This window comes from Ischnura elegans, chromosome 10 (assembly GCF_921293095.1).
Source record: "Ischnura elegans chromosome 10, ioIscEleg1.1, whole genome shotgun sequence".
NCBI lineage: Eukaryota > Metazoa > Arthropoda > Insecta > Odonata > Coenagrionidae > Ischnura > Ischnura elegans.
This window is the reverse complement of record NC_060255.1, coordinates 69,148,425-69,168,852: the sequence shown is the minus strand read 5'-3', so window position 1 is coordinate 69,168,852 and position 20,428 is coordinate 69,148,425. Positions and strand designations below refer to the sequence as shown.

The window sequence follows — 20,428 nt, the reverse complement described above, 5'->3', positions numbered from 1 at the left end:
GTCTTGCAGTATAGGTCTTGAACAATTTTTAATGCAAGTTTTTGCCATCGTATTTAAACACCTTCATCAGAGCTATGAATGAATCGGAATGAATGACATTTATACGAATGAGTACATAGCTGTGATACGTAGAAGGTTATGGCAATATTTGTTACGATAATAAAAAAAATAAGTTGTAAATTAATTATAAGAACCAGAGACTAGAATTTTGAAATACATTTTATTCCATTGAATTGGATTTGTTTATTGATGGTAATTAAGCTGAGACAGTTCATAGTTACCTATCAATTTTGATTTCTCTGGACATATACAAAAAGAGTCCCCGCTCAAAAAGACATATGCTTAACATCTAGTAGATTTTTATAATATCCATGAAATTGAAGACATTTTCTAGACTTCTTGTAGATATTTAAAATATACAAGACAATGAAGATATTTTCTAGACATCTAGAAGATAATTAAGATATCCAAGACATTGAAGATATTTTCTAGATATCCAGAAGATATTTTGTGCTATGTGGGATGTTGCTTTTCATGGTATTTTTATGTTCTTAGATTACTCAAGTAAGAGAATAAGATTTCATTCCTTGGATATTTAATGTAGTTCCATGTACTTAATTAAATTTCAACTGCTGAATTACTTTTTCTGCTTTATATTTAATGCAATTTTATTGGATTGGAAAAAAGTATTTACTCTACTTGACCATTGAAAGTTACAGCAGTATTTTATACTTTTCTTGCTTTCTTTCTTCCTAAAATATGCCCAGAATTGTTTATTGTTCAAAACAGGTGCCATGGTTACAAAATAAATCATTCATGTAATTATTGTTTAGGATCTTAAAAAAAGATAATAAAATACTTGGTGGATGAATATTACAAACACCTGTTCAATATTAGAACTGAAGACTTGAGTAACTCAGTTATTCAATATCATTATGAAGTGCCGTAAGCATAAAAGACATGAAGAGCAAAACCGTGAGTTATTTCTTAATAATCCTTTGGTTAGTCACTATATTTGGTGTTCTAAGGAACTACGTATATTTTATTCAATCAATTTGCAGATTGATATACTGTTTTGGCATATTCATTGATCTTTGTGAATGCTTTTTCTTGTGTATTAATGAAGAGGTAACTTGTTATGAATGCCTTGGTATTAGTTAAAATGAAAGTTGCTGAAATTTGCTTTTAAAGGCAGGATGAGTTTAGATCAATTTTCCTGATTTTTCATGACTTTTATTCTCTGAATCTTTCTAAATGTAATTTTACAAGCCCTCAAAAATTTCAGTGCCAAACTGTACATTATTTCTCCCTAATCTTCTCCCTATCCTCATGGTTAGAAGGTTAGGGAGATGGGAAGGTTAAGTGTTAACTACCATAGGTTGGGTGTAGTTTGGTTCAAAGTAAAAATTACATGAGTAACTCAATTGGAAGGTCATGAATTTTATTGACAGTATTATACCTTTCTTAGTCTAATGCATTTTTCTTTGCTAACAAGGGAAGACCCATATGTCACCAATCATCATGTTCAAACTTAGCAGAATAACAAAATGTGGAATTTTAAGAGTTGCCCAATGGGCCTTTGTTTTTGAGATACATACATATTATCTAAAGAAAGTGCTAGTATAATGCCTAGATTTTTACAACCCATGATTCAACCATACCGCATTATAGGTAATGGCAATATTGACATTTCCACACTCCTACTTGAGCATAGAAACAGATTAGAATGTTCTCTCTTGGTTGAGTCTGTACATGTGAATGAGGGAGGGGTTTGGGAGATAATGTAAGTAAGGGTCTTTAAGGCCGACTGTGACTTTGGTGGGCTTTTACGGTCTGTATTGTTACCACTATGTGTTGTAACCACAAAGAATTTGCTGGAATAAGTTAGTGATTGTACTTCGTTTCAAAATACCTTTTTGTGAGCATAACTCTTGGCCATGATCAAAACACAATGGTAATTTTCACTCTCTAATTCAAAACTCAACTACCGGCCAAGGTTACAAAGTATTAAGTCATTTTCAAGGAAATATAATGTCCTTGAAAATGACATAATATGTTGAAACCACGATCGTTAGTTGAGTTTTCCATGAAAGTGTGGAAATTACCATTTGTGTTTTTATTATGGATATATCAAACTTCCACCAAGTCAAGCCTGAAATGATTTTATACATAACTACTGGCCCCAATACACCACACGAATGCAGTGCAAGCATAAAAAAATATTGTGTTCTCTCGTGGACAGCTGGAATAGGGGTGACTCAGACTAGGGATCTTGACTGCGAAGGTGGTCCTCTCGGAGGGACAGTATCGGTGAGAAATGAAAGATACGGAGTTTGCCGCAAGGAGTGTATCTGGAGACGGTTGTTGAACAAGAGTGATCTCCTCCCTCGGATACTCCGGGTCAATCGTATAGCTTCCCTTCCACGGCCCTGTGGGCGCCTGCTTCGCAGGCCCTGACTCTCGATGAAAATGACCTAGAGGGAATGAAGCGTGCAGTTTTTAAGGCATCGCGGCATCCGACCTCTCCCCTCCATGCGTTCTAGAACTTTCCTCTGGTGCGCCATTCTTTTCTGAAAAATGCAAACGCACTGGCAATCAAAAATGCGATTCCCACTCTCAACAAAACCAGCATAGTACGGGAATCATGGCTTTCCTTTCAGAAAAGTGCGCACGCACTGTCTATCAGAAATGCATTCCCCACTATCAGCACCGCACAGGCATAAAGGAAAGTTCCAGGGACTCACGATAAAGAGGATGCATAGACCGGAAATGAAATCGACCAAAAGAATAAACACGTATAAAAAAAAGTGTCAGAACTTAATCGATTGAAAAATGAAGTCGGGATGTAGCAATATAATGGGAACAGGGAATTTTAAAGAACTATTCAGTTTTGAACTGCTTCATTTCAGTAAACAGTTCATTTTTACAGTTAAGTTCCATTGGATCCTACTCTAGTTTAATAGCTGCATTGATACCTGCTAGAACCTATGATACTTTTATGTCACTCTCTCGTTATTGGTTAAACACCATCCTATCCTCTCTTCTGTATATTATTTAAAGTTATTGTAAGCTAATCTTTTTCGAGGAAGTGCTGCTGTGAATATTTTGTGCCACCAAAGCTGTGAAGAAATGGAGAGCCTCAAAAAAGTGGTGTTTGCTTAATAGTATTTTACATATACATAAACATTTTACATGCATACATTTTACCTATTAAACATAATGATAATTTTCTTAGCTTTGATAGATATATGTATTAAGATATGTAGGAAGTGATGTTAATGAATACACAATGAAACAATTTTTTGAACTTGGTCAGTAGAATTTTATCAGTTCATTTTTATTGACTTAAAAACATATTAAATTCAGAAAATATTTCTAATCAATTTTCTTTTGATTACAGAGGATTTCAAGAAAGTATACCTTGCCATCTACAACCTGTTTCAATTTGTAGGCTATCTATATATACTCACTGTTATGGGAATTAGATATTTCCGCGATGGACCAGGTAAAGTATCCATACTCCTTACTTATGATGGAGATATTTATACTTTGTTTCTTTTTAGTAATAATAACCTTCAATAGAAAATATTTTTTATTATCAATTATCACAAAAAATTGTTATTTTCAATATAAAATTATTATCATTATGAAGAAAAAGTTTTCAAATAAAAATTCCCTATATAGAACTTCAAAATATTTTTTAGTGGGGTTGAGAATCATTGCCGAATAACAGCAACACGATAAACTACTTCTAAAGAAATGAGCTGTGTGGGTATATGATTGGCAGTTACTCTCAGAAGGCATGTATATTTGAAGAAATTAAGTTGTAAATTGCCTCCTAGTCCTCACAGGAAAAAGCACTACAGTCTCATATTTGATGGGTGGGGTAAAGTCTCCGTGTAGCATAACAGTGGCAAAGGTCTCTGAGACCACAAGTCACCATCACACACAAGTTATACTCAATTACTAGCATACCATTTGACTGAAGTTACTTAGAAGGATATAGTAATGGATTGACATCCGGATGTGTAGCCTGCCAACAAATTTGTTGGGAGAAAACTAGGTTAAAACGTTTAAGGAAATAGTTTTCAATTTAATTCCTGAGGTGCCTGAAATAAGTTGGACATCATTTTGTTGTATTTTTTCTTTGCAGCATCAATGGAGGGAACTTATGAAGCTGTTGGTCCAGCTCTAAAATTTTGTCAGCTAATACAATTCCTGGAAATAATGCATCCACTTTTTGGATATACTAAAGGAGGAGTAATGGCACCACTGATTCAAGTGTGTAGAACATGACTTAAGTTCATTACTATCACTTTTGGAGTGCAGTGTGATTTAATCCAATGTATTCTTGTATTTTAGGTTGGAGGTAGAGGAATAATTTTATTTTGCTTGATTGAAATGGAGCCTAGAATGCATACCAAACCTGTAATATTTTATTTGTTTTTTATATGGAGTCTTGTGGAGGTGTTTAGGTGAGTGGAATAAGGAAATGACTCCTAATGATTTTCCCCAAAATATCTGACTTTATATTATCACTATCATAATTGGTTACGACTTGTTGGATTTAATTTATAGTTTCTTGGCTCTTTTGCTCTTACTAATATGAATACATTAGTTTTTCATAAATCCTCGTTGAAAATTATTGATGAGAAGCTGTAACAATTCTCTAAGTGCTTCTCAATGTCCTGGCTCTTAAAAGTTACTATTACTCAACTCTTAATGGGAAACTGCTTGATTTTTATTTGATTGCTCTTTAACCATTTATAATGTAATTAACTTATTCCTTTTCAAACATGTATTTTTGTGCTACTCCATGCTTGTTTACTTACAATTTTCTGTTTTTCTTAAATAGATATCCCTATTATGTGACTCAGGTGTACAACTACGACATAGGGTTGTTGACATGGCTCCGATATACCATATGGCTTCCCTTATATCCATTGGGATTCCTGTGTGAAGGAATCGTCATTTTGAGGTGAGCTTTTTGGCCTTAGTGATTAGATTTTATAGACCACTACCTGAAATTCAAGAGGATGAGAAGATATTCTAAAACTTTCTAGAGCCACAAATTTTTCTCAACATGGTTTTTTCTTAAATGATTGGAGGCATTTAGATTATTTTGGTTAATATACTTTCTTCTACATGAAAATCATATACGCCTGAGTTAACTGTGTTATTTACCATTTTGATTATAATTTATGAACAAATAATCCTGGATGAGTCTGCATTTGTGAAATATTTGTGGCTCTAAATATTACTTCCTTTAATAGAATATGTAGATTCTTCATAATTTTTACCTAAATGAGTACAAATTCATATCCCTTATGGCCATGAAACTACTGTCTTTACTTAGATTGGTGTTTGTCTGACCAGAAGATAAGTTGCCTTATTTTCATCAATTTAAAATTGAAAGTTCAGTTGATTATTTGAGAGGGTATTCTCTCCTCGTCCCCTCTGTGAATATTTTGTTAATACAAAGATGATTGAGCTCTATATTTGACTTATTTTTCCCATCATGTATTTAATTATTTCTTTGAGGAACAATGCATCAAACTCGATTTCCCAGCATTTTTAAAATCTTGCTGCTGTATTTTGTAGCTGTTTAATCTTGTCTTGACATTGACGAACAAAATTAAAATGTCATGAGCAATCAAAACCTGGAAATTTGTCACCTGCGAGGTACACGTGTGATGGCTAGATTTGACCACCACTCTTCATCACTGTTGTAGCAATGACAGTAATTTTCCCTTTCTTAAGATTTACATATGGTCAGTTGGACACATATAGAGTTGGTATGAGTAAGGTGATGATAGAATCCAAGAATTTTGAAAATGTTAACCAACTTTATTCCTTCTTGTTTCCTACTCAGTAAAAAATGAAGGATATAAAGTTGGGATAGCTCGGACAATGTTTGATAGTACTATTCAGGAATGTCATCATTCATATGAATGACAGAAATTTGAAATTCATTCATTGATCTGCTTCCTATTCTTGGCTGCCTCTCCTGGTGGCTCTTTTGGTCACCTCCTCTCACAGCCCTGTCAGATGTCCTCGTTAAGGCTCTCCTGTGCTTCCAAATATGTATTGCCTTTCTTCTCAACCCCTTTTGTATCATTTCTTTGGGTCAATTTCTCCCAATGCTGTCTTTTTTTCCTTTTCAACTATCTGGTTTAGTTTTTGGATCCTGAGTATAAATGCATTGGGTCTAAATGCCATAGGGTTGCAATTTGGGGGGTAGAAGGGATTTATTGGGTCCCCACAGTCCACCAGAGTACCACTGAAGCGTATTCTGAGAGTTCATTCTGGTAGGACTCCTCAACCTTGTAGCCGGTTTCACTCAAGTGCACTATACTGCTCATCATTTCTCACACATGAGGAAGGGATTTCCTTTAGGTCTGCTCACCCTCTGCTACATCATAGGCAGAAAAATGGTATCAGCCGTTGGTTGGTACAAAACGAACTTTAACATGAAGAAAACTTAACTAAAATAATAAGAAAACTGGGTGTTGTTGCTTCCCTTCACACCTATGTACTCGTATGTGGGAAGAGTGGCAGTTTCATCGCGAGATATGACTGTTTGAGGGTTAACTGCCCCATTTCCCTCCCCATGGTTCACTTAAACAGTATCACTACAAATCCCTCGGTGTTTTACTATAGCATCTCATTTATAAATGTTTCACATTTCTTTCTCAATAAATGAGCAATCTCTTATTCTTTCCTTGTCTCTGCTGATGTGGACTGTTGGACTTAACCTTCCTCATGATTCTATACATATATGCGTCTTAGCAGAGCTAGCGTTTCCCCTTTTGACTTAAGGCCCGCTTACACAATACATTAACTCATACAAGTTAATGTCTAAATGTATGAACACGTGAATGAGTATGAAAATGCACCATGTAACCCCCCAACTTATGGGAATGCATGAACGGAAAATAGAACCTGTTCTAATTCGATTCATGCATTCTTAAATGTTCGTACCGGTCCACCAAAATCATTCATGCATTCATACTTTAACTTGTACGTGTTAATGTACCATGCGACCAGGCCTTTATAGAACAACTGATCCTATCCTAATTGGATCTTGTTCAAGAAAATAACGTATCCAAGTATGTACCAAGACCATGGACCGTGGATGGCTAGGCTAATCATTGTGTAATTTTTCCTATGCGCAAGTTTTCTTTCCTAAGTACTTTTTTAAAGTGGTGGTCACTGCTTGCTAGGTTCCTGTACATTAAATACTGATTTTATCCCGAACAGTTCATTTCTGCGGAGGCAACATGTATTTGGTACCACTTTTAGCTGAGCGTTTAAAAATTTATCATAAAAATTCTGTTGAAAATTCTTTTGTCAGTATCTCTGTCGTGAAAATTGTTTAGTCATTATAACATATCCCTATGCTGCTGTCTCTTGCATCATATCACTGCAAGAACCATGTAAAATTGTCTCCTGTTTGGGACTATCTCATCCAACCAACATAGGTACCTTTGAAAAGTAGTCGAACAAGTTTTCCTACACCATGAAAATTGGTACATAGTTTACATAATTATGAAGCTAATGCATGGCTCCTAAATGTTATCTGATTAAGGCCAAATTATTTATGTTGTATATGTTGAACTGGATTGGAAACAAATGGAGTATAAGGTGATAGCTTTTCAATTTTTTAAAAACTTATATTCAATCAATATTGCCTTCTGCAGCCCTCCATTTCCCTTAGTATGTACGGTTCCAGTTCCCTATCTTTTCTGTTTCTCCTCCTTTGTAATCTTCTTGACATGTTCTTGTCTTTTTGTTTCCTCAGAGTATTTTTCTTTGATTTCTCCTTTCTTGATATTTTCCCTGTATTGTATTACCTAATTTATTTTAATTTTAGAGCTATACTAACCAAAAAAATTTTGATTTTTTTTCTGTAGAGACATTCCATATTTTGAAGAAACCCAGCGATTCACTGTTTCTTTGCCGAACTCTTGGAATTTTGCATTCCATTTTCCTTCAGTGATGAGAATTTATCTAATGATATTCTTTCTCCCAGGTAAGTTATTTATTAAATATCAATGGTATCTGTTGTGCAAAAAAATTTTTTGCTTAAGATGTAGTATCTGCACTTAATGTTATTTTTGTCTTCCCTTTCCAGCCATGTATGCCATGATGATGCACATGTACAGATCACGTGTGAAGAAGTTGGGTCCTCAAAGTTGGCGATCCAAGTTGGATTAATGTGTGCTGATAAGAGAATAGTTTTACCAAATTTTTCGATAAAATCAATGAAATCTTCAACGATATGGTATTGTGTGTGTCATAATCTTGATCTCAGTGTGAGGGTTGTTTGTCTTGAGTGCTTGCGTAAAACATGATCACATGCTTGTGTTGTTGCTACATTTTTCACATACATATTATCATAAGTGGTTATAGTCCATTATTTCAATAATGTGTGTTGTGTAGATAACCTTGAGAACCCACATTTAGGTTATAATGTGGAACATGTTGGGATGAGGTACAAATTTTTCGGGTTCATGAGGCTGCTAAGCATTTGTAATTGTGGCAATTTATTTTTATGATGCAAGCCTGCTGAAGGGCTTTTTCTGCTCAAAATATATACTTTTGAGAAAGGTGGCATCTGAAATGAGGCATTAAAAACCTACATAGGAATAATAAATTTAAAAAATTGTAAACAATTTCAATCCTTTATTTGCAAATTTTATTTCTACACAATTATTACGTGGTAGTTTATCTCTAGTCAATATGATCATGAAATATTTTGATAACAAAGTTGAGGGTTGAAATAACATCAAAATGGACTTGAGATATTTCATATGCAATAAATGTTTAAATAAACAAGTAAAGAAAAGGAATCAGTTTTATTAAACCACTTTTAAAAATGTAAAAAAATCTCTTCATTAGAATAGTGTGTGTTCTTTATTCATTGTAATGATTTGCTACCAACTAAATATCTATGTTATTGGGAAAAGTCAAGGCTGGTGTCATGTTGCTTGGGTTGGTGGATTGCTCACGATTTGTAAAGATGGGCTATTTGTGCACATCTGTAAAGTCATGGTAAGGTTCTCTTTAGAGAAAATGTTCCTCAAAGGGGAAAATACCTTGATTCATACTAGCGTGCCTTGATTTTGTCCTAGGTCAAATGTCAAGAATGCCTTTGTGGTTTAACGGGATTGTTCACAGGTACCCAAAGTTGCAAATCATTAAAAGAATTTGGTAGACGGAAGGAAGAGATACCTTAAAACAAAAAAGAAATGACCACCCCATTTATCCATTTGCTTTTGTGAAAAAAAATCAGGAAAGTAGATTCCCTTTTTTCGTTAGTTGATTATGTCATTAGCGATCTGAATCATTTACAAGGTCAGGGAAAACCTTTCATTGAGGGAAGGAATGGAACAAAAATGTAAACAACAATAAGTGGTGTGGTTCATTGAACAAGACCTCTAGAGCAGCAGAGAATCGGTAACCCGCTCAGCATGATTTCGTGACATCAACTTATATTTGAAAGGGTTTGGGCCATCGATCAGAATTTTTCACTGCAAATGGCACAAGTGGTAAGCAACTGCATAATAAAAAAATGGAAAAATAATGACCTCTTAATTTTTCGAAAACTATCAGAATTGAAATGAGATTGGTGTTCAAGATAATTGGTCAAAGCATTTGGTTCCACTTTGGGGGATCCCAGTTTAAAAATCATTAAAAATGAAGTGTTTCTCTAAAATTAATTTCATTGTATAATTCATTTTTATGCATTTAATTTTAGCAAAGGGATGAGACTATGTCCGAGGCTAATCTATAATGGATTTTAGGTATTCGTCTTCGTATGTGTTTTTTCCTCCTTGATGAAATTTTACATTTTGATTTTCAATATTATTCTTCTCAGCCCCTAATTTTAGTAATTCTTGCTGTATCTTTTGTTTAGGTCTTCTGTGATGAAAAAATACTTAGTATGCAAAGTCCTACTCCAAGTCAACCTCCAAATGCATCATAGGCACCTCCATCTCCAAATTGCGTTGCACAGTCATTCTGGAGGCCGCTTCCAGAACTCCGGAGAATGGTTAGGGATGTCATCCCGCGAGGAGTCAGTGGAGGGGACAAGCTGTTAACTTGCAACATGAACAACCCACTACTGAAGAAAATTGAATAAATTCAATGGCACTCAGAATATTAATTCCAAAAAAGGCAAGGCAAAATAACATGCGCTTGTAATGAAAAATAGGACAAACATGGACTTTATCAATTTCCCAGTGCCAATTTTGTGACAGCATTAAAATAAATTGAGATGTCAATGGGAAGTTTGCTGAGAAGGGCAAAATATTTCTTCCCTGAACTGCAGGCTATGAAGTATTCGTAACCTCATACCATTACTCAGCGTTATTTTGAACATGTTATTTTACTTGCTTGTTTTGGAATTATCATTTTAAGAGCTGTTGTGTTTTATTCAATTTTATGCCACAAGTTTGAGGTGAATACTAGACTTAAACATAAGCAAGTAACAGGTATGTAAGCAAGTGAATATGCTGCAAGCATAAGGGATTCAGTGCCGAAAGACTTAATCTGTGAACTTCATAAAATACAAACGAAAGCTGTGCAATTCATCAAACACTGCTACAGATGTACAGAAACTGTCACACAGATTTTAAACAAAGTAGGTTTGGAGCCTTTAGAGACTCAGGCTCTGCACTAGGATTAGATTGCTTGAGCAATTGAGAATAGATTTATGTATTGAAATTTAAGGTAGTTGCACTTTTCCACAGTAATTTAATGCTCATGACGAATTTCGGCTTACAAGACCATCATCTAGTACAAGACACTGTAGTACATCACATTTAAACCTTTGAAGATGGAATAGGGAGGGATTTGACAAGTTTGAGGAAGGGGTGGGGAAACTGTTGTGCTGTGGGGAGACAGTGAGAAAAAGAACAACTAAACATATGGGAAAATGGGGTGGAAGGAGGGCTCTAGTCATAAATGTAGAATAACAACGCAAGGGAAAGAACCACAGAAACGGCCAAGGGGATGGAGAAGAATAGAAGGGGGAGGGTGAAAAAGAGGCCGCAGGTCATTAGAAATGGAGAGGTGGGAGTTAGTAGGGAAGCAAGGAAGAGGTGGGGGAGAGAAGACCCCAACTTGATGGTCGAGACGAGACTCATTTCTTGGCATTGTCAGGACAAAACTCTCGGAGCGGCAAGAGTCTCGCCTGGGTTGAGAGTCTTGATGAGATTCGAGAAGTCTCGCCCCTTCGAAACTTTTCGACACCCGGCGAGACTCCTGGGAAAGGTGGAAGTTTCCGATGAAAACTGCAGTCAATCGATAAAAGAGTTTACTAAGGTATCTCTTACAACTTTTACAGATTTATTTACTCTGAAAAAATATTTTATTTGATGATTTACTCTCTGCATCCATTTTTTTAATGTTTGTGCATTATGCTAATAGAGTTCCCAACAAGAGATTTGGAAATTTTTTTAATTTCCTTTTCCTGACCTCTATATTTAATATTAAATTCGAATCTCGGAATGTAAGTCTTTAAATTGAAATGCAAATTTTGCCAACATTTCAGTTTGTTTATCAAACCATTATCAGGGCTTAAAATGAAAATGAGCATGTACTTTAATATCATAGACATGTTGAAGGGTTACATAAGTGTTTCTTATTAAAGTAATATAACAAAAAAAAACATTCAGTTGTAAATCAACAAAAAAGAAGATACAAATATAGTCTTTTATATAGTCAAATATATTCTTCAGGATTTATATACCTTTTTGCAATGTTTATTTACGATAACTAAGGTTTATGGTGACCTGCCAATTTTGGATAGTTAAATAAAAAAAATGCTTAAATTGTCAATGACGATCTTTTATTACAACTATTTTCGGTTTTGGAGTGATATACCATTCCTTCAAATAATCTTTTTGTTAAATTATTTTCAATGCCTGAATTAGAGTGCTAAAGTAGAAATTGTTTTATTTTTGCAAGTCTCAACGGGTGTCGAGAAGTCTCAAAGGGGCGAGACTTCCCAAGTCTCGTCAAGATTCTCAACCTAGGCGAGACTCTTGCCAAACTGATAGTCTCGTCCCGAAAATGCTGAGAAATGAAGGTCTCGCCTCGAATGTCGAGTCTTTCACACAGCCCTATTGAAGAAAGAATTCGACCTTTTGTTTTCAGTTAGGGAATCTTAAGAAGAGGAGAGTGCATGACAAACACTTGTTCATTCATGAGCATATTTGTATCACTTTGAACAATTTCAAATTGCTCTAAAATATCCAGCCTTGTGCCCTTATTTTCAAGGTGGAGAATTTCTGTTTGGAAATGACAAGTCTGTAGCAAGTGTTTGGCAAAAAGTGACTTTCATCCCCATTTTTGTAGCTCTTTCATTCTGGTTATGAAACTTCTGCCTCTGGGCTATGTAACACATGTTGTATGAATCACAATTAATTTTGTTAATGCTGGATTGTTGGATGCAGTGGGGAAACTAGGAGCATGCTTTGGAGGGGGATGGGGTACCTGAGGTGGTGCCCCCTCCACAGGCAACAGGGGTTCCAGGAAAAAATTTGAAAAATGACATGCCTAGAAATATATTTTACATCATTTTGACACTAAAAATTTAACTTAAACAAATGCAGTTGTTATAGATCATACCTGGACAAGTTTTAAATATTTTTTTTATTTCCCTGAGGCTTTGGGGGGAGAAGGGGGTCTATCCCCTCATAGCAATGCCACTGGATGGATGGGTTCTATTTTGTCTTTGTTACAATACAGAATTTTAGGGAGAGTAAAAGGGTTGTAAAAAGAAACATTGACTTTATTTTTGGGGAATTTCTCTCTCTCTTTCTAATTAAATATCTCTCTTAATTTATTGTTTCTGTCAGACCTAAAAATGTAGTGAGAACCTAGAAATATAGAGAAATCTTCATTAAATCTAATATGATGTTCTCTAAGTCATTCTGAAAGATATCTTTCCTTAATTGCTCAACCAATCGAAGCCTAGCATATATCCTCCAGGTCTTAAGGGGCTCCAAGCCTAATTTGTTAATATCAGTGTAATGCTCTCTGTATGCCCGTTGCAGTTGTTGACGAATCGTGCTGCTTTCCTTTGTATTATACAGATTAAGTTGAGAGGTGGAGTCTTCCTGCGCCAAATCCCATATTCTCACTGCATATTCAACATGTAGCTGGACGAATGTGAAGTAGAAATCTCTTTTACTTGTTCATCCGAGAATCTTCCCACGACCTGCTTGACAAATCCTATTTTCTTCAGGGCTCTGCCACAGATATTTCTTGTGCGTGTTCCCCACAATAGGTTCAAATTTGCAATAAGTTACAGCTGAAAAAAAGCTTCCTTATTCAGCATTTCTCTCAGAAGTTAAAAATACTTTAGTTGCTGCCCTAACTTCTTAAGTTGGTAATGTCATTAGAGTTCAGCTTCATTAACTCATTCATAAGAAACTTCCATTGATAGAAGAAATTGCTCAAATTGTGTACATGACTACGAACTTTACAAGGCCTGTGCACTAGGCCGAGGAGTAGCAGAGAAGGGAAACATGCTCAGCATGAGCTTGTGATATCATTAAATTATCTGTGAAAGGGTGGAGACCGTCAATTTTTCATCATGTATATCTCAAAAAGTAGGTGACATCGAAAAACAGAAAAATACAAGCCTTTGTTTTTTTTTTCAAACTCCATCATAGCAGTTAATAAATATTTTTCAAAAATAAAATAAAACAGGACCTCAGGGATGCAGCACTTAGTTAAAGGTCTGTGGCTTGTTCTTCAGTCCAAAGGAATTTTCCCCATGTAATAAATTTGAACATCATTAAAAGATCTGGAAATTTATATCTCTCTTTTTTCAATATAATATAATACCACATCACAACTCTAGTAACCATAGAAGGTAGAAATTGTTAAACACTACCTAAAATTTTAGCATTGATAAGTCAATTTTTAGAGTGACTGTACAGTTATCATCCAAAACTTGTTTTTACTTCATCTCCAGATGTTATTGCTACTTCATGAGAACATTTGCTTGATTCCAAAGTCAAGTGGTTGAAGTGAGCTCTTTTCACTCCTAGTTGGACACTAGATGGTTTTTTACGCTCATATACATCTTTGGACTCGTGGTATTTTAGACTCTCTTGGCGTGCTGATTTTAAACCCCTGTGGAAAGACTGCAGGAGCAGGGAAATAGATAAGAATGTTTTCCCTTCCTTATTGAATAGAATTCATGAATTAGTTTTACTGCAAGTATTGTGTAAACCCACTCGAACCCAACTTGGAACCCTTAATACTGTAACTGTTTTACATCATTTCCCGTGCTGTTGGATTTCATTTCATGTAATTTATCTATCTGGGAAAGCATAATACAGATGTGGCTATTTAATAAGCAGCGAAAAATATTAGAAATCTATTTAGATAAAATTGAAAAGATGAAAAGAATCCCTAAGGAAGGAGACAATTCTAAGTAAGTTTTTGAAGTTCAAATCTCCAACAGGCTATTAAATATTCATAATGCTTGTTTCTAACTAAATTCGGAATACATCTTTTCTGGTTTGCCATTACATTGGATGACGATTTTGATATGTAGTCTCAGTGATCTTACCTGAAGATATCCCTCATATGATTATGTATTATTAATATGTGGTAATACTGTACCTGGATAATGATACCTGATTTTATGATTTTTGACCCGCTCTTGATTTTTGATATCTGATTTTGTGAAACTTATTATGTACCTCATTAACATTTTTTGACAAATTTGTTGTATTTTTGTCATGTATGAATGCGTGGTGAATAGGGCCTAAGTGAATCTAGGGGTTGTGGGGGCAACCATAGAAGTTCGTGGAGTAAGTTAATGCACGAAAGTGTAGCCAGCTAAAGGGTGTTTACCGATTGCAGCTGATCAGTGGTGGTGCCAGGAAATTCATTCGGGGGGTCCAAAACTAGGGAGGAAAATTTTTGAAAATCAGGGTACTTAGTAGAGGGTTTTAAACTGATTTTAACACTTTTCATTATCGAAAAAACTTCATTAGTTGAAGAAATATTTTGTAAATTCATGATTTGTCAATATTTTATTTTCTTTTATGAAGGAAAATAATTGTGTTTTTATATCTCGGGGGGGGGGGGGGGGGGGGGGTCTGGACCTCCTGGACTGTACCCTGGCTACGCCACTGCAGCTGATAATGATTTCATGTAATTGTCATTTCCTGTGAGCATGTCAATACCTCCACTGCATAAACGCTCAACAATCGCCCACTGAATAGAATCCAGTCATCTAATACTATAAGTGCTATCTAGATGAGCGGATTTGAATCGGTGGGCGATTGTTGAGCATTTATGCAGTGTAGGTGTCGATGTATGTTGAATTAAAAAATGTTATAATCAGAGGTTGCCAAAGCTATCGACAGGTATGTATGATTTAGGAGGAAATGTTAAGTTTTCATTGCCATTATCATCATTAGGGCCTGCATTTTTCTCCCTCTCCAGAAACCTCTATGGGGAAACCACTCCTCAAAGAGATGTAAACAGTATAATTTGTGTTCCTACAACACAGGAGAATTCCACTCATCTAAACAAGTAGCATTGCATATTTCAATCAATATAATTCCCCCTCCCTCAATACTTGATGCTGAATCTACTACAGTACTAGGCAGTGACGTAGCGAGGGGGAGGTCTGGACCCTCCTCACCAAAATATAAAAACACAATAATTTTGCCTCCTTAAAGTAAACAAAATTTTGAAAAATCATGAATTTGCAAAAGACTGAAAAATTTGAAAGTTTTTTCACTCATGGAAAGTGTTAAAATTTGTTTAAAACCCTCTACTTAGTTCCCTGTTTTTTCAAAAATTTTTCCCCCTGATCTGGGACACCCCCGAATGAAATTCCTCAATATCCCACTGGTACTAGGGGCTGCTCTTGAAGTGGACATGCATTGAATTTTGAGAAAAAATGGTGGAGGCATTAGCCAGTTATACTTACAATGTTTACCACTTGAGCACAGGCCATTTGTGGCATTTCTAGTCGTGGTTCTATCACCACTGCTGGGACAGGTGTTTGCTTGTAGTTCGAAGACATAATTGCATTTTTAATGGCTACCTTATCCACTCGCCTCATATGCAACCTGGTCAAAATTTCAGTGCATGAAATACTTCTCCAATGTCCTTTACAATCATTAAAAGTACTAAATATGGGAAATAACTAATGTGAAATATTAATCTTGTTAGCAGCTTCAATCTGGATTTACTTAGAGCTCTGCTACAAAGTTCATAGTGAAGGGTATTGGTTAAATTTTACCATCCTTCTTGAATGTTAAATTTAAGGAACAGCTCGTCTCCCATTCATCTCCACTATATCCACGAAAATATTGAGGATTCTGGGGAAACATCTAATTTAAAAAATCAATAAGCCACTGCAGAAACTAAAGAGTCAAGGACAATCTTGGACCGAAGACCCCAGGATTATACCTAATCCTCTGTGAGCGTGGAGAGGTCTATATTAGAGAGACAGTTTGGACTATTGAGATCAGGATTAAGGAGCACAAGATGTACATTAGACTGGCCCACTCCCAGAAGTCGACCATTGTGGAACATAGTCTCAGCCGGGACCATCGAATCATTTTTGACGACTCCAAACTTTTTTTGCAGATCAAGTGGTTGACAAGGGAGGCTGATGTTGGCAGACAAAAACTTCAACCTAGATACCGGACCGGACACATTTGCCTTCATAAGGGGGAGGAAAGGGACAGGCAAACGGACCTGCCAGCTACCTTTGTCGGTCCCATACAGTTTTTTTGTCGGCCCTTTCCTCCCCTCCTTTGATCACAGCTCAGGTACTTTGCGAGCCCGTGCTCCAACTTACAATATACACACTTTAAAGGCCACTATACATGGTGAATGATCACGTGATCATTCACAGGATCATGCGAGCAAAATAGAACATGTTATAATTTTCACTGAATGATCATGCGCATGAAGGTTCATTCGCGAATTGTTCCGTTGTACACGGTGAATGATCATGCGAATGAAATCAGCGGCCTTAAGTCAAGCTATCCAGGTAGCACCACTCTCATTAATTTCAAACTTTTGAAATCAAACTCTATTATGAAGTGGCCTCGTCAAGTGGTATCACTTGACACATTGAATGCATGTTTGGTTTATAAAATAGCACACTGACAGGCTGAGTTGTGGATTTTCAATTATCTTACGCCGCTTGTTAAACATTGCCATCCTCCATAGGTGGATCTAGAGGGGGGCACGTGCCCCACCCAGACCCATAAAAAAATATGCAGAATTTTTAATACAGTCCCGTTATCATTGCGTTCGTTTTGTTTTATGAGGTATCCTTGTGACCCCCAGAACAAAATCCTGGATCCACCCCTGCCATCCTCTATGGCAAGAGTGTGACCTCCAAGAGGGTAATGCTGTGCCCATGGGGAACAAGTTTCAGTCTGGATGGAGACCCACTTTAATCCCACCTTACTTCGGGTTATGCACATTGGTTAATATACAGTGGCGCCGACTTCATGGGGCCTGAGGGGGCCCGAGACCCCCCAAAAATTCGTTACATATGTGAGGAAAAAATGTGTCAGTCTAGTCAACTTTCCCCGGAGTGTCCAGATATCGAGATTCAAGGGATCAGGGTTCTAATGTTGATCATATGACTCTTCTAAAATGCTTAAAAAACTTAAAATTCACTAGTTATAAAATATACCGGGGCAAGATCCCCAGTTTGGGCCCCCCCAATATTTTTTGTAAGTCGGCATCTCTGTTAATATACAAAGAAAAGAAACTTAATTTTTATGACCCTGACTTCTTATTTTGCTGAACACGGACACCCTTAATAAGCACTGAATAAAAGTACAAAATTCACCTCTATGTTGGGGTGAGAACTCACTGATTTTGGTCACTCCAAACTTGGTATTGATGGGCACAAAGGTGCACAATCCTGTACAATAGTGGCAGCTAGAAAAAAATCTTCTCTGAGGGAGAGGGAAAGAATTTTTGTTTGGAGTGAAGAGAGAATACCCTTTTGACAATCTCAAAATAGTTTTGGGGCAGGGTTTGGTTTCCTTGACTCTACTCAGGCTACAGTCCCGCTCCAGTCAGGCTCTTACTACTCGAGTGTAGCAGATAGCTCTATTGTCTGATGAATTCAGACCACCCATCCCATAACAGCAAGTTTTGATGGGTTCAAGAAATGGTACCAAGATTGGAGTAGCTGAAGGTAGAAGAAGTGAATGAGAGAGAGAGAATGGTCAGATAAAAGGAGGAAAAATAGAAGAAATTGAAGGATATGGGAATAATAGACTTACCCCAAAATTGTGTTAGAGTGAGAGGAGAAAAAGGAAAATGATTCAATATTTATCTAACTATTAGGGAGGCTTTAGATATGAAGTTATAGAGAACATGTGTTTTATCACCGAGCATTGCAATCCCATGATAGGTTTAAAGCCACAACACTGTGCATCTTCAGTTCATGGTCTGTTATATCACTGTAAAATAACAATAAACATGTACCTTACGTACAAACTAAGAGAGACTAACGAGAGGAGCTCACTTAGAATAAATATTCTCGTCTCTGTACACTTTGAGCATTTTTTCTACTGGAATGTTATGTACAAAATCTGAGGTTTTAGATGGTGCCACTTTGGGTCCGGAGGTTCTGACTTTCTTTCTGAAAAGAATTGATAACGTCCAGAAATTTTAGACTTGGATAACAGAAATATTTACCTTGAATAACATAAGTAATTGCAGCACCTAAAGACACCGGGGTAAGGGTCGAAAATGAAAATAAAAGCATACCGTACGTTTTCACAACCACCTTAGGATTTCCACCAATTTTCGGCTTCAACGCTGCTGGAGATTTTTTTTTACCTTCATGTGGAAGGCATCCCTTCTTCGAGAATGCGCTACTTAAACTTATCCATAAACCTTCAAAATGAAGAACGGGACAATAATCGTAAGGGGAAGCAGTGCCATCCTGCCCTTGCGTATAGGTGACAAGGCCTTTACCGCCAGAATCAGATATTGTTTTAACATTCTTAAAAGAACTCAAAAGCACCCTTTTATGCTCCTCAAGCTCCAGATTATTCCAGAATGAGTCTAGTTCTTTCAATCGGATGCACAGGCAAGATTCAGATTCGATGGGATGAGATGAGCATCTGTACAAGAATAAACGAAGGTACATACAGTAACCCAACCCTTCACACAAAACATCAGATAGTGTTGATTCAAGGTAATAAGAAATATGGTACAAATTCCAATATCCGTAACTAATATCCAAGTTAAAAGAAAATAAATGATTACTCATTTAAAGCACTAGAGGCGCAGGACTCTTTTTTAGGCTTGGATTTTTTCATTGTAAAAGATATACTTCCACGATGTAACAACCATCAACAATATAAAATAATTCACCCACAAAAACAATTCACTTAAATGATCTCATTTTAACTCGTAACAATGAGCCAGATTTATAATGTCGGTCAATATGTATCATTCATCCAGAGTTAAAAGTGGCACTATCATATATATATTTCAACATCAGAGATTGATAACTCAAATTTTTCGACATAACTATTTAATTCCTAGGTTTGTGTACCTACGGTATCCACCGGTGTCACCATTCGCAACTGTTCGCAACGCAGACGACAGACTCAGAACGTCACTTCCGCAACATCTGTGATTATCAATTTGTGCATTGAGTGTTTGATTTTTCTTTGTCTGGCTATAAAAATCACCAATTAGATTAAAAATAATAAAAAAATTCCCAATTTGCATTTTAGTAAGCCTAAAACAAGCTATTTCAGAAAAGATCTATATTTTGGGAATGGTAATGGCGGAAGTAGTTCCGGCGCATGAATAAATTCCGTGTACTGAATCTGAGCCTGAATATCGGTTGGAAGAGGGACATCATGTCGGACAGGGAGAGTGGTGATGACCAGCCTCAGGGTCAAAGTACGGGCGGTATTTCTGCAACCTTTTTATCAATATGGATTGTGTTGACCTTACATTATCATTAAGTGGAGTTGGAGGGAGTAATTGGGAGGATTGTGTTTGCAATTACTGTTAAAGCTGGTCAATGCTAAGTCAGACTAAACAAGATGGCGTGTCTTAAGTCTTCATTACACATGTATAACTTTAAAAAACTCTTGTAGTTTGCGGCTTATCACATAAATTTTTGTATATACACGTATCAGCATATTTGACATACCTGACTGGCCACCAGCTATTACCGAATAGGTGTGTGTTGTCATTGGTAGAGTGAGAACTTCGTGTGATCATTCCTTCTCCTCCCGGAATACGAGAACAGACAGCAGAAACTACCACACGTGTCATAGCTGGCAATGACTTCTATCGCATGGACTTCATTTTCCCGAGTATTAAGGATAATACACGTCAAAGTATTATGCTTGGACCGATTGCCAGGAATTACTGCTCT

The 20,428-nt window shown here is 36.3% G+C and overlaps 3 protein-coding genes across 10 annotated transcripts in view; 2 read left to right on the top strand and 1 right to left on the bottom strand.

Moving 5' to 3' along the window:
* The window catches only part of LOC124167365 (very-long-chain (3R)-3-hydroxyacyl-CoA dehydratase), a 22,902-nt gene extending 14,054 nt beyond the window's left edge, over positions 1 to 8,848 (top strand). Inside the window, exons 6-11 of the mRNA XM_046545373.1 lie at positions 3,401 to 3,505; positions 4,154 to 4,281; positions 4,363 to 4,475; positions 4,856 to 4,978; positions 7,914 to 8,032; positions 8,135 to 8,848. Of these exons, the coding sequence (XP_046401329.1) occupies positions 3,401 to 3,505; positions 4,154 to 4,281; positions 4,363 to 4,475; positions 4,856 to 4,978; positions 7,914 to 8,032; positions 8,135 to 8,217 (671 nt within the window). The 3' untranslated portion in view covers positions 8,218 to 8,848. The remainder of the gene's footprint in view (positions 1 to 3,400; positions 3,506 to 4,153; positions 4,282 to 4,362; positions 4,476 to 4,855; positions 4,979 to 7,913; positions 8,033 to 8,134) is intronic.
* Positions 8,264 to 20,428, bottom strand: LOC124167368. 6 transcript variants are annotated; one of them, XR_006866673.1, is made up of 7 exons: positions 19,297 to 19,581; positions 19,052 to 19,151; positions 18,793 to 18,921; positions 18,548 to 18,664; positions 15,971 to 16,112; positions 13,910 to 14,162; positions 8,264 to 13,765 (listed from the first exon to the last, which is right to left on the bottom strand). XR_006866673.1 is itself a non-coding variant. In XM_046545381.1 (6 exons), exons 1-5 carry the CDS (start codon positions 20,323 to 20,325, stop codon positions 13,959 to 13,961), a joined length of 942 nt encoding a protein of 313 aa, XP_046401337.1. In that variant the 5' UTR covers positions 20,326 to 20,428; the 3' UTR covers positions 8,264 to 13,765; positions 13,910 to 13,958. The 6 variants fall into 6 exon arrangements, 3 of the variants coding, with proteins under 3 accessions (XP_046401337.1, XP_046401336.1, XP_046401338.1); XR_006866672.1 differs by having other exon boundaries at positions 18,508 to 18,664; positions 18,793 to 19,151; XR_006866671.1 differs by having other exon boundaries at positions 18,793 to 19,151.
* LOC124167366 (transcriptional activator protein Pur-beta) overlaps positions 19,844 to 20,428 on the top strand; it is a 69,814-nt gene continuing 69,229 nt past the window's right edge. For 2 of the 3 annotated variants that reach the window (XM_046545375.1, XM_046545374.1), the window contains exon 1: positions 19,844 to 19,944. In XM_046545375.1, the coding sequence (XP_046401331.1) occupies positions 19,845 to 19,944 (100 nt within the window). In that variant the 5' untranslated portion in view covers position 19,844. Of the gene's footprint in view, positions 19,945 to 20,049; positions 20,230 to 20,428 lie in introns of those variants that run through there. The other variant, XM_046545378.1, reaches the window with a different exon arrangement.

Bases quoted from the DNA above. Each gene is read 5' to 3' on its own strand.
- LOC124167368 (XM_046545380.1), bottom strand. From the start codon at position 19,767: ATGCAAATTGGGAATTTTTTTATTATTTTTAATCTAATTGGTGATTTT. The intron at 18,665-18,797 runs GTACGGTATGCT...AATTCTTTTCAG, and splicing joins CCTAAGGTGGTTGTGAAAAC to AAAGAAAGTCAGAACCTCCG. The intron at 14,163-15,970 runs GTAAGTATAACT...CTGCTCCTGCAG, and splicing joins GTGCTCAAGTGGTAAACATT to TCTTTCCACAGGGGTTTAAA.